General features: G+C 50.1%; 1 protein-coding gene across 2 annotated transcripts in view; it reads left to right on the top strand.

Annotated features, from left to right (window-relative positions):
* The first annotated feature begins 1,766 nt into the window (after positions 1-1,766).
* LOC138514207 (uncharacterized) overlaps positions 1,767-12,434 on the top strand; it is a 551,131-nt gene continuing 540,463 nt past the window's right edge. For both annotated transcript variants that reach the window (XM_069629548.1, XM_069629547.1), the window contains exon 1: positions 1,767-1,968. In XM_069629548.1, coding sequence (XP_069485649.1) covers positions 1,966-1,968 — 3 coding nt within the window. In that variant the 5' untranslated portion in view covers positions 1,767-1,965. The remainder of the gene's footprint in view (positions 1,969-12,434) is intronic.

The raw sequence follows: 12,434 nt of genomic DNA, 5'->3' as shown, positions 1-12,434 counted from the left end.
ATGGATCAAGTACTCCCTGGCGTGGGAATGTACTGTTGATAGGCAGTGTCTGTGTCACAATGGAAGATCCGGGGTCTGCTCAGTCTGGCAGATCAAGTTCTGTGCTTCTGCTTCCACTCTGAGGCATGGAAGGTCGGTTGCTTGGTAACCAACGTCACAATGGGAGGACCGGGGTTCCTGGAGGTCTGCACGCCTGGCAGATCAAGTTCTATGCTTCTGCTTCCACTCTGAGGCGTGGAAGATCTGTTGCTTAGTAACCAATGTCACAATGGGAGGACCGGAGTTCCTGGAGGTCTGCACGCCCTCTACTGCGTGTGTCTCGGGGCGCGCATTGGAAGGTGAAGCTCGCTCGGGAGCTCACGCTGTGGCTCACGCTGACCTCCTCAATGCCCCGCTCCCCACTGGAGCTCACATGTAGCACAACGCCGGGAAGAACCTCGCGCCGGCGTCCGCGCTGGGGGCTCGCGCAGGAAACAGCTCGCGCACCTCGCGCCGGCATCCGCGCTGGGGGCTCGCGATGGAAACAGCTCACGCAGGCTCCCCGGCGGCTCTGGGCCCCTTTAGAGGTTTTGATTAGCAGTAGCGCCCAACTTAAATTGAACCGCAATTCGCGGCAGCGCCAGACCACACAAACAGCGTTTGGTGCTCACCTCCCCACGTCTGCCTCCTGTCTTCTAGGGAAGGCGAGCCAGGGTCGTTCGGCGCCACCCACACGGGAGATACAGGATTCCACGGTGAGTTGTCAGCAATCCTCGTCACCAATGTTAAGATCAAGGTCCAGACTGAAAACAGTTTATAAGTTCTTTAATCAGTCAATACGCGCAGACAGCAGACACCACCTTCAGAGGCAGGCTCCAACTGACCGCAATAGAACATACAGTGAAACAAAACATTCTCATAAGAGTTACATGACATCACAATTACTCTGTTTTGTCAAGACCACATGTGATGTATAAATGACCATTTTAATGGTAATGAGAAAAGTATAAAGAAAAGTATACACCAGAACAATATGCTCCGCCAACATTCCTAATTATGCGTGCGTGCGTGCTAGTCTGCCTCATAAAACACCATCAACACATACATTCACCAGACATGCCAACCCTCCTGATTTAGGCGGGAGAATCCCGATTTTCCCGTGATAAATATTGCTATTTTTCACATTCTCCCGACTAAAATAAATCTTTGCCCAATACATTCCTATGGGGAAATCTTTGTCTCCAGATTTTTCGGATGTAATCTCCCTGCACAGGTAGGTTGAAATGTTGGCATGTATGATTCACATGAATAATGAAAAAGGGCACTTAACTTGCTGTCAAGCAGCAAAGAAAGAGGAGGAATAGTAGAAGGACAGGGTGCTTTATCAACAAGGAATACTATGATTGTTTGAAGTTATCACATGGTCAGTTTGAGGACCAATAAGAACAGAACTACAAAGACTCTAAAACAATGGTTATTGTAGTTTTACTGTGTGTCACGTTTTCATGTTTTATTGGTTGTACTTTGCTGCTGAACAGAAAATATGGAAGCGAAGCATAATCCGAGCCTCCAGTCTTGATATAGAACTAGGAGTAATGAATATTACCTTTTTTAGATCACACGTGATTATTGACATTTATTTTTTTAAATGACGCCGTGTGGGTGGCCTGTATCTGGAAGGAGACCCTCCAATTCAAAGATGGCGACCACAATTGCCGGCTTGTATCATGTCCCTCTTCTCTTTCCATACCTTTTCTGGCAATACTATGGTATTGCATGTTTAGACCAAGAAGACGCCTTCCTTCCTGTTGGAAACTAGTCACGTCGGTCTGTTGTTTCCATGGCAAAGACGCCGATGTTTGAACAGAACGCGGGATGGAGAGGAGGAGCCGAGACTGAACTTCGGAGGGTACTCTGGGAGCAAGGAGAAGCCAGACCTTGTGTGACGGTGTACATGCATCACGGAAATCCGAATGCACCATAATCATGGTACGTGCACCTGCGTGGAATTCCTGGTGAGCGTGAGACTGGAGCTTTGCATGACCCAGAGAGATGAGGCAATAGAGCTCTGTTGGGGTCTGCGGTTTGCAGGTACCTCTCGCAGTAGTTGCAGGGACACTGGGATTACAGGGAGGCGTGTGACGAAGAGCCCTGGGGATGTGGGGATGACGGGTCATGTGAAGAACTGTGGAGCTGTATGCATCTGTTGCGGCAGAGAGCTGGGTACATCGTAAAGTTATAATATGTTTGTATGTGTCCAGTTATTTGAGGGGTTTGCAACGCCCTCTAAGTGTTGCAGACAACATTGGGGTAGTAGCAGAGAGTGGGCTGGTGTCAGGGGGGCAATTGAATTAATGAATAGGGCCAAGCCAGGGGCGATTGGGTGAGGCGGGGCCCGCTTCTGTCTTGTCTTTTTAAAACTAAATATGAGTAGACGCAGCAAAAGATTGTCAGTGTTATGCAAGGTAGGACTGGCCATAAAATTGTCTCGGGCACCAATGGAAAAGCGGCCCACAGTTGCAAATGGCTATTCATTCCTTTTCCGACACTGTTTGAATAGTAACCAGGGAGGGGTTTTTTGTTAGTGTGATGCAAATTGTGCAAGTTGAGGGTTTTGGTCTTGCGCTATATCAAATAAACAAACAATATTTATTCAGCAACACTGGTCAAAACGACTAGCTGCAGAATGAATTAACCCAATATCTCGGCCAAATTGGCTAAAAAAGTGGGCCAATTTGGCCCTTAAAAATGGCCCACACCAGCATTTTGTGTTTTTGGGTCTGCGTGGGCTTATTGCCCTATAGGCCAGTCCGAGCTTGGTGTTATCCATGGGACCAAAGACCTGCTTACTGGTTCTTGCCTGTAGGAGCGCGTGGTTGCTCTCTACAATGGAACGGGAGCCGTGCACCAACCAGCATGCACGCAGCCATGAGTCACCACGATTATTAAAGGCGGCGCAAGGAGCGCATGGGCTTTAGATGCACCAGTGATATACACTGGGTGTGTGCCTCCTTTCTGTGGGGTTGTGGGTGCCTGATACTGAGCCAAGGCCCTGATTGAAGGGCCCTTGGCAATGGAGAGAGTCTTGAAGAGAGCCAATGCACTCTACCACCTTATCAGGCAGTTAAGCCCTGGGTGGACCTCACAACTGGCAACGAGAATGGCTGCATCAGACGAGGAACCCGTTCCTCTTGTAGCCTCCCTGAGGCCATGTGTGGCCAGAAAGTATAGCAGCATGACCATTCCCATTGATGAATTTGATGATCGGGGGAACACCATCCATGATTGGGCCCCTGGTCCGAAAGATTAGAATTCTATTTTGATACGACTGATAATTTCGACAATGACAGATGGAAAATGCCTGCACTGCTTTTTTACGTGTGCACAGGTGTGCATAATTGTACTGTCTCCCAAAGTTGCCTCACCTGAGGCACCGATATGGTCTCACACTGGACACACTAGTGAGGAGATGGACACAAGAGGATAAAATGACACATCTTTATTTTTTCAACTCTTAACATGAACTGCCCTCTTCCTCGCGCAATTCCCTGTCCCCCGGCATGTGACGAGGGAGCGCTTAGTGTGTCGACGTCACCCCGCCCGTTATTAACATAAGGATGTCCCTAGTTCATCTCAATCAATCGCCAAGGTCGATTACGAGCTCGCTGAGGTTGGCCCGTAAGTCTCACGGGCCCAGGGACTGCCTTGTCTTCTGAACACAAAGGGGTGTGCTCATTGCAAGAGTCCTTCCCATCTCCTTCATAGGATGAGTCCCACCCGGTGGTAGCGACATCAGAGCGATGTCCAGAATGATGCCTGGCATGCGTCTGAAGTGCAAGGAGTTTCAGGTGATGCCTTTTGTCGCATCCTCAGCTGTGATGAGGGAGCCCTTTACATGCGTCAGGGGCTATATATCGAATGCAGCCATTGCTTTCCTTTCTTGAGGTTGACGCACTATGACGAATCCTCAAGGTTCCATGGTACTTGGTCGAGCTCTCCTGTCTCCATCGGCTTGCATCTTCATTTGTTTCTTGAGTCTTGCTCTCGCATTTCGGCATCTTCTTTGTAGCATTCATCAGGGCTGGTCGTGTGGGGCAATCAGGTTCTTATGTTGCGGCCAAACATTACTTCCAAGGGTGTCTTCCCCGTGGTGCTCTGCACAGTGTTTCGATAATATCATTGTAGCTAGTAGTTAGTTCCTCCACTGGTTTCCCAGTCAGTCTGGCGATTTGTACGCTCCTCTTCACATTGCTCATGAAGCGCTCCACTGTGCCGTTCGCTTGTGGCCACAGTGGTATGATGCGGCGATGGACGAAACCCATTTACTCGGAGAATGTTTTGAAGTCCTGTCCTGTGAACGGAGGCCCGTTGTCTGATTTTAGGATGCGTGGAATGCCATATGCTGCGAACATCCTGTCAAGAGCGGGGATGGTGTGGTATGCAGAGGTTGATGGCACTATTTGGAGATCAGGGAAGCTAGAGTATTAGTCTACGGCTACAAGGATGTGCTCTTCCCCCTTCCAATGGTCCGAAAAAGTCTACTGTGATTTCGTCCTGTGCTTTCTCCGGTTGTTCTGTCATGCACAGGGTTTCTGGCCGTGTGTGTGGGTTGATGACTGCACAGGTGGGGCAGTTTTGTAGGAGGTCTTCCACCTGGGTGTCTAACCGGGGAAACCATAGTTCTTTTTCTGAGCATCCATTTTGTCGATACTATGCCTCTGTCGCCTTTATGAGCTAGGGCTAACACTTTTTGGTGTAGTGCTCTCGGTATTACTAGTTTGGTTCCTTTTAGCAGGAGTCCTTCGGTTGTCTTCCTCAGTTCGTATTTTAACAGCCATCAGGCAGGTGATGTCCCACATAGATTCATGCCTGTTTAGCCTGTTTCCAGTGTCCTGTTTCGATGCATTGAATAATGACCTGCAAACCCTGGTCATTCTGTTTCCTGTGCAATTTGGTGAGGGTCCAGCCTTTTTGGTGTAGTGCCTTGTACGATGTAGTGGATGTATTGATCTGCTATGGAACGAGAGCTTTGAGGTTCTTTGCATGGGTGCCACGACACGAAGTCCATTGGGTTGTGCTCCTTTCCAGGTCTATGCGCTATGTTGAAACTATAGTCCTGCAGTCTTGGTGCCCACCTGGCTATTCTTGGTGGAATTTTGGCCTGCGGATTCCCATAGAGGAATAGCAGTGCTTGATTGTCAGTCACCACTGTAAATGGTTTTCCATACAAGTAGAGGTGGAAATGCTCACAGGCCCAGACTACTGCTAGTCGCTCCTTTTCCGGTAGCAAGTAGGCCTGTTCCGTCTTTGAGAGGCTCCTGCGGCATAGGATACAATGTGCCTTGCAGTGCTGTCCTTGGTGTCCATCTAGGTTAACCAGGCTAGCGTCCTCCACTAACTCGGTATCCCTCTTTGAATTGAAGTAGGCCATGTGCTTGGCGTCCGATATGCGTTGTGCTCGCTGGTGATCTTCCGTCTATGTGAAATCAGTGTTCTGTTTTGTGATAGCTCTGAGGGGTTCACCGACGGAGGTGAAATCTTGTATGTAGCGAGTCCAGTAGCTTGCAAGCCCGAGGAATGAGCAAAGGTCCGATACATTTTTGGGAGGCTCAGCCTCATTCAGCGCTGACACTTTTTCAGGGTGTGGTGTTGTGTCCTCTGAAGAGAATGTGTCCAAAGAACTGGAGGGTTTGCATTTGGCCTTATATAAAGTGAGGTTGGCTTCCCCTACAGCCATGCAGACCCGCACGAGTGTTATCATGCTGCTCCTGGTCTTGACCGAATACTAGTATGTTGTCGCTATAATTCAAGCTGTTTGGTATATGTTTTATTACTTTGTGAATTTCGGATTGGAAGATCTCCGCTGCCGATGAGACCCTGAAGCTGAGCCTTTTATACCTATAGAATCCCAAATGAGTGGTAAATGTGGTGATGTATCTAGAGTTTTTACTTAGTTCCAGTTGATGATATCCCTTGCTGAGATCTAGTTTGGAGAATGTAGTGGCACCATTTAACAAATGCACCATGTCAGTGATGCGTGGAGCTTGGTGTCGTTCCCGCGGAATGGCTTCATTCGGCCTGCGCATGTCCACGCATATGCATATATTTGTTGAGTCCCTCTTCTGCCCAGGGACAATGGGGGATACCCACAGGGTGGGTCCTCTGCTGGTTCAATAATGTCTGCTTTGAGGAGTTTTAGGAGTTCCTCTTCGACTTGTTTCTGTTTGTTGATCGGGATTCCTCAATAATGCTGAGCCACTGGTGGAACTCTTGCGTCGATGTGCAGGTCTATCAGCCATCCTTTTAGTTTTCCAAGGCCCTTGAACAGAGCTGGAAAGAGTTGTTCAATTTTCGCTGTCGGGTCCAGATATTTGTGGACCATCAGTCTGTATGGTAAATGGATCAGGCCCATGTCAATGGCTGCCTTGTAGCCTAGGGTGCAGCCACTCTCTGTGGCAGCCTCAAGCACGTGCATGGGGATTTCCTTTGACTGTCCTTTGTACGTGTATGACGACATAAAATACCCCTTGCAAGGTAGCAGTGTCTTTGATCCGTATGGGTAGATGTGAATCTTTACTGGTTGGAGTCGCGAGGCGTGTGGTATGCTGACGTACACTTCCTCACTAATGATGTTGACGGGTGCTCCTGCGTCAACTAGGAACTCAGCGGGTGTCTGGTTTACTTGAATGATAAGGGTTGGGCTCTGTTCCTTTGCTGCCGGGTCACTTAGTGCGTACAGGAATCCTTTTTCCCCTTGGTTCCTCTCGATGCTTTTCACTCCTGTGTTTCTTCTCTGGGTGATGCACTTGACCTGCTGTCCGATTGTGAGTGCTCAACTAGGTAACGTATGTAACTCCTGGGTCATCTTCTTGATCTTGTCTGTGTTGGTTTGCTATCCCGCCATTCACTCAACGCTCTGTCACGTGGCCTTCTCTCGGATTTCTCTTCCTTGGGTCTACGTGGGGAAGGTTTGAACGATTGGTTGGATGCCCTGGGAGGGCTTTGCACCGGTCTGTCCCTTCCAGAGGGCTGTTTTCCTTTGCCCCGCATCTGACTTCGATACACGCAGCATACTGCTTTGAAGTGATTGTCTCCCCTGCAGGCTGAACACTGTTGGCCGATGGCGGGGCATGGGCCCTCGTGTGGGAACTCGTAGCCGCACCTGTAACAGAACGGTTTGCCGTTGCCCCTGGGCGACGTGTCTACTTTGTTGATGCTTTCGCTTTTGCCATGGGTTATCTTGAGTTCATCCAGATCTTATACTTGGGAAACCAAAGCTGCGTCCGAGCGAGCGAGGCGTAGTATTTCCTCCAACGTGCGTTGTTTCTGTAGTAGTCTTTTTCTAAAATCTGCACATTCGCAACCAGCTATGATTTGTGACCTCAGTGCTTCGTTGTTTGATTAGTTATTGAAGTCGCAATGTTTCAGTTTTACTCTGTCGCATGATGAAGGCGTCCATGGACTTTCCCTTTGATTGCTTGGACGTGTGAAATGCGTGCCTCTCGTAGTCCATGTTCGTGTGTGGAGCGAAATAGTCAGTTAGGGTTGATTCTAGGTTTGCATACGTGTCCTTTGCGTCGTCAGGGAGCTCATCCACGATGTCCCTGACATTGGGCCGATGGACAGCGTGAGGAGGCTGTGCTTCTTTCTTCATCTACAGGTCCAATCGCCTTGATGCACACTTCAGTCTCTGATTCACCTCTTCCAGCGTGGCTCTAGGCTGCTGGATTCAGCCAGGTCGAAGTGTGTGGGTAGCTGCGTGATGAGGCTGTCTTGCCTTCTTGTGGGTAGGGTTGCTGCAATAGTGAGGGGCACTGTGAGAGTGTCCTCCATTGACACCTCTTGGCTCGGCTGCGCTCCCCCCTTGTGCTCTGTGCAGATGGTTAGCCCCACTCCCAGGAGATGTGTGTAGTGCGTCCCCCCCCCCCCCAGCGCTGGTGTCACTGACCTTGGTGAGCCTTTGCTTTGGTGGTTTTTACAGGGTCTGTCAAGGACGTGGGCAGGAAAATTAGACTGAGTTGATGGTGGAGCTGCATGCGTTCTGGTGCACGCTCTTTCTCCTGCCCCACGTGCGCTGCACGAACTGCGTGATCTGACCTGGTCTTGACTACGCATAAACTGCAGACTTGAATGGCACTGCAGGCTGTGCACCGCTTCTGTTCCGCTCCTTACTTATTTCAATGTTCACTTTGTTTCCGGACTGGCGTGTTTTCCTTTTCTGACAGTGCTGCCTTTTGCATGCGCTGCAGCGCCTCATGTGCCAGCAGTATGCTGGGACGCTTGTATGTGTGGAGCCGTGCTCCATGCCCTGGTGCCAAGATGAGGGAGCTCCGCTCGGGCCCCTCGCCCACTTAATACGGAGATGGGTTGATGATCCCGTCCTCCGGCAGACTGTTCAGTCTTTCTCTCCACTCGTGCCGCTGCGAGGAGGGACCGCCAAGGTTGTGGGTATCGAAACCCCCCGTCGCCAGTGTAATGTCTCCCAAAGTTGTCTCACCTGAGGCGCCCACACAGTCTCACTCACACTGGTCACACTAGTGAGGAGACGGACACGAGAGGATAAGACAACACATCTTTATTTCTTCAACTCTCACCATGAACTGCCCTCTTCCTCCCCTTCCCGCAACTCCCTGTTCGCCGGCACGTGACGATGGAGCGCTTCCAGTGTGACGACGTCACAATAACCTTTTCAAAACTCTTCCCATTAATGACGATTCCTATGACCGCACTAAAAGGGCCATGGCAGATTATTTCAACCCACAAGCGAATGCAGATTTGGAGCAATTCCAGCTATGACAAACATGGCCAGAAACCCTGGAGCCGATTGATGCGTTCCATGCGCGACTACAACAGATAATTCAAGGCTGCCACACAAACATACTTTGGTGCCAAATCCTGTGGGAACCCAGGATTCCACCTCGGCATTCTGGAGCTGGGCTGCTCATATGTAGTGACAGAAGTGCTGGGAAGATGAAAGCAGCATTCTAGACCCTGTACATCCAGAAGGTGCAAGCTGTCACAAAACAGCTCCCCGGGAGAGTCCGCTCCAGCCAGCGAACCAGACTTGCGGGTAAGGGAGGGAGCGCGTCCGTCTGCTGTGCCTACCTTGAGGTCCTACGAACATTGAGGAGGTATGCTGCCCCATTGCAGTGGGCGCCCAGCCTGCAGAGCGGAGTGTAGCATATGTGGCCACATTGGACATTTCGCTAAACTATGCAAAGCAGGCAAGTCGGCTACACCATCCAGGAATTGGACTCAATTGCTCAGCTTACGTGCGGCAAGTAGACACCGAAGACAATCCTGAACCAAAAGACCCAGTTGATGATTGTGATGTCTTCATTTCGGCATTGGGATGCAAACAATCCAAGAGATGACAGCCACGCTGCAGAATTTGTATTAAAGGGGAGTCCATGCCTGTCATTATTGACATGAGGGCCTCGGTCAACGTCATGAGTGCAGGCCAGTTCGGAGGCATGAATCATTGATCATCCTTTGGTCCTAGCAGAGTATGAATTTTTCTCTTATGGAAATGACACACCAATACCACAACAGGGAGTCGCAAGTATGAGGTTCCAGCATGCCGACTCGAGGGAAAGCCCTCATCACTGACATGGACACTGCCACTTTGTTGAGCTGTGACACAGGTGAAGAACTTGTTTGTCAAATTAGCCTTTGCTGTGTGCGTGGAGGATATAGGTCTATTGGTTGAATTTGACGATATATATGAAGGGATAGGCTACCTTCGATTGCATGAGATGTCTCCACATCAATCCTACAGTCCAACCAGTTGCGCTCAAACACTGCAGGGTCCCTTTACACATAAGGCCTATGGTGGAACAAATACTGCGCATTCTGGAAGAGGCTGCTATTGTGAAGGCATTTGGGCCCAGACCGTAGATGTCGCCCATCGTCGTGGCTCGGAAGCCAAAAAGCTTGCATGAAGTCTGCATCTGCGTAGGCATGCACCTTCCCAATAAAGCAGTGAAGAGGCACTCCACCCACACCATTGACAATCTGCTGGCTGACATTCAAAGCTCACAATACTTCACCAAACTTGACCTGCAAATGGGATACCACCAGCTTCCGCTCCACGAAGAGTCATGCTATATTTCCACCCTCTCGTTGCATGTACAAGTACAAGTGACTCTGCTTTGGCGTTCGTCGACTGCAGAGGTCTACCAAAGCAAGGAGTTGTGACTGGTATTCCTGGGGTTGTCCATGTAAGCGATGATCTACTTGGCTCCCAATGTCATTGAACACGTGTCACGGTTGCAGACAATCCTGCTGAGAATCTGAGAAAACTGCCTCAACCTAAATAGACTGTCTGGATTTTTTGGGGTTTGTATTCCACAAAGACCAAGCCAGCAGATCCACAAAAAGTGAAGGACATTAAACCAGCGACCGCCCCCAAAGACCAGTCTGCAGTACAGATTTATTTAGGGATGGTCAACTATCTTAGTCGATTCATCCCCCATTTGGTGTCTATATTGGAGTCACTATGACGGTTGACAAAAGCTTAAACGCCCTGGCCACGGAGTGGGGATCATCGGGTGGTGTTTGAGGCGACAAAAGATGCATTGGTGGATAATGCCACAATGTCCTACTTTGACCATGCCCTGCCAACTGAGTTTGCAATGAATTTGAGCCCCCACAGTTTCTGGGCTATAATGACTCAACAGACACCATGGGCTGTACTGACTCAACAGACACCAAAAGGGGTAGTTCTTCCCAGAGCATACACCATCAGGACGCGGACTCAACCTGAATCCCGATATTCCCAAATTGAAAAGGAGGTGATCACCATACTTTGGGGATGTCGCCACTTCCATCTTTACCTGTATGGACCTTCATTCAAGGTGCCGTCAGACCAGAAGCCACTGATCCCAATCGTCTCATGCACATCCAAACGCCCACCGCCACGGATTGAAAGATTGATCCTCCAACTGCAATAATACGACTTTGTGATTGAGCATCGGCCTGGAACAGGCAGTCCATTTGATTTTCTATCTCAACACCTGAGGGCCACGCCCATGAGAAAATCCAAACTGGCTGACTGCCTGGAGGAACATGTGCTCCTGGTGTCTTCGGATTACTGGCCGATGGCTTTGGCACTGGAGGAAGTACGCACTGCCTCCCTGCGCGTTGTTTTGGCGCAATCAAGGAGGCTCTCAAATCCAGGCACTGGAAGAATTTTTTCATGAGCATCATCACAGGACGGAATCGGCCCATAAGAGGTTACTGAGTCTGTTTTGACAATGGGAAGAGCTGTTGCTTTCCCCAGATGCGCTTCTGCTCTGAGACTCGAGGGTGGTGATCCCAGTGGAGCGGACAGACAAGGTGGTAGGGTTGGCGCATGTCGTACGCCAAGGTGTGCGGAAGACGAAATCTCGCCTGAGTGAGAAGGTATGATTCCAAGGGTTGGAACCTGCTGTGGAGATGATTGTATTCAGATGCATCCCATGCCTGATGTTTGGGCCGGCTGGACCACCAGCTGCTACAGTGTCTATGCCAAGGGGTGAGTGCGGATTTCAGACCCCTCCAGGACAGAAGATGCATCCTAGTGGTCATAGATGTATACTCTCATTGGGTCGAACCTGAGGGCGTCCTCGCTTTTCCCCCTGGATCCTCCTCTCAGGTGGCCAGGGAAAGGCCATTGCTTTTGGATCCTAACCCTGGGGGTGGATATGCGAGGGAGGATCACCTGGGTGGACTGAACCTGGGTAGTGGGGAGAGCACGTCCTTATGTGAGACATTGCCCTTTCCCTTTTCACAATGAACCCTCAAGCCTTTGTAGGCTACTGTCAGCCCTTTCTTTTCTTCCCTTCAATCTGTCCCCCAGGAACACCACATGAACATTGGGACGAGGAAAAGACCAACTAGGAAGACCCATCCTTATTTGGTTGAGACAAATACATGTCAGCCAGCCTCTTTTTGTTAATGCAGACATTTATCAGCCTCGGCTGTGTACTGGGACGAGGACGACGACAACACGAGTAAGGCAGAGCTACCGCTCTAATGGTGAGCGGTCTAGTCTTTTCTGGACTCAGTATGGTGGCGTACACTTTAAAAACCGGCCTCTGTTTGGAAATGGAGGCAGCTGTGGGATGTAGTCAGCTGTGGAGGCCCAGCGGCAGCCGGGGAATCCACTCCAGACCCGATGACTGATGCAGAGTTTATGCAGCATGAAGTGAAGCTAAGGAAAGCTGGAGGCTGGAAACAGACCGTGTGAGCGAGACCGGCGTGACCAAGTGACACTGTCACAGAATTCCTGGGCTGCAGATGGAGCATCGCTGGGGAGCAATGCCATGAAGAGGTGCTGGGAGAAGAGCATGGTCCTGCTCAGGTAGGCGAGAACCTGGAGCGGCAGAGACTTTGCAGTGCTGTAAGCACTGACCAGTGAGTGCATAGGAAGCACCGGGCTGGCAGGCGAATATGCATTTAACATTGTTGTTTTG

The sequence above is a fragment of the Ambystoma mexicanum genome, chromosome 12 (genome assembly GCF_040938575.1).
Source record: "Ambystoma mexicanum isolate Mex_15411 chromosome 12, UKY_AmexF1_1, whole genome shotgun sequence".
Lineage (NCBI taxonomy): Eukaryota > Metazoa > Chordata > Amphibia > Caudata > Ambystomatidae > Ambystoma > Ambystoma mexicanum.
The sequence above is the reverse complement of the archived record's forward strand: the minus strand, read 5'-3'. Positions and strand labels throughout refer to the sequence as shown.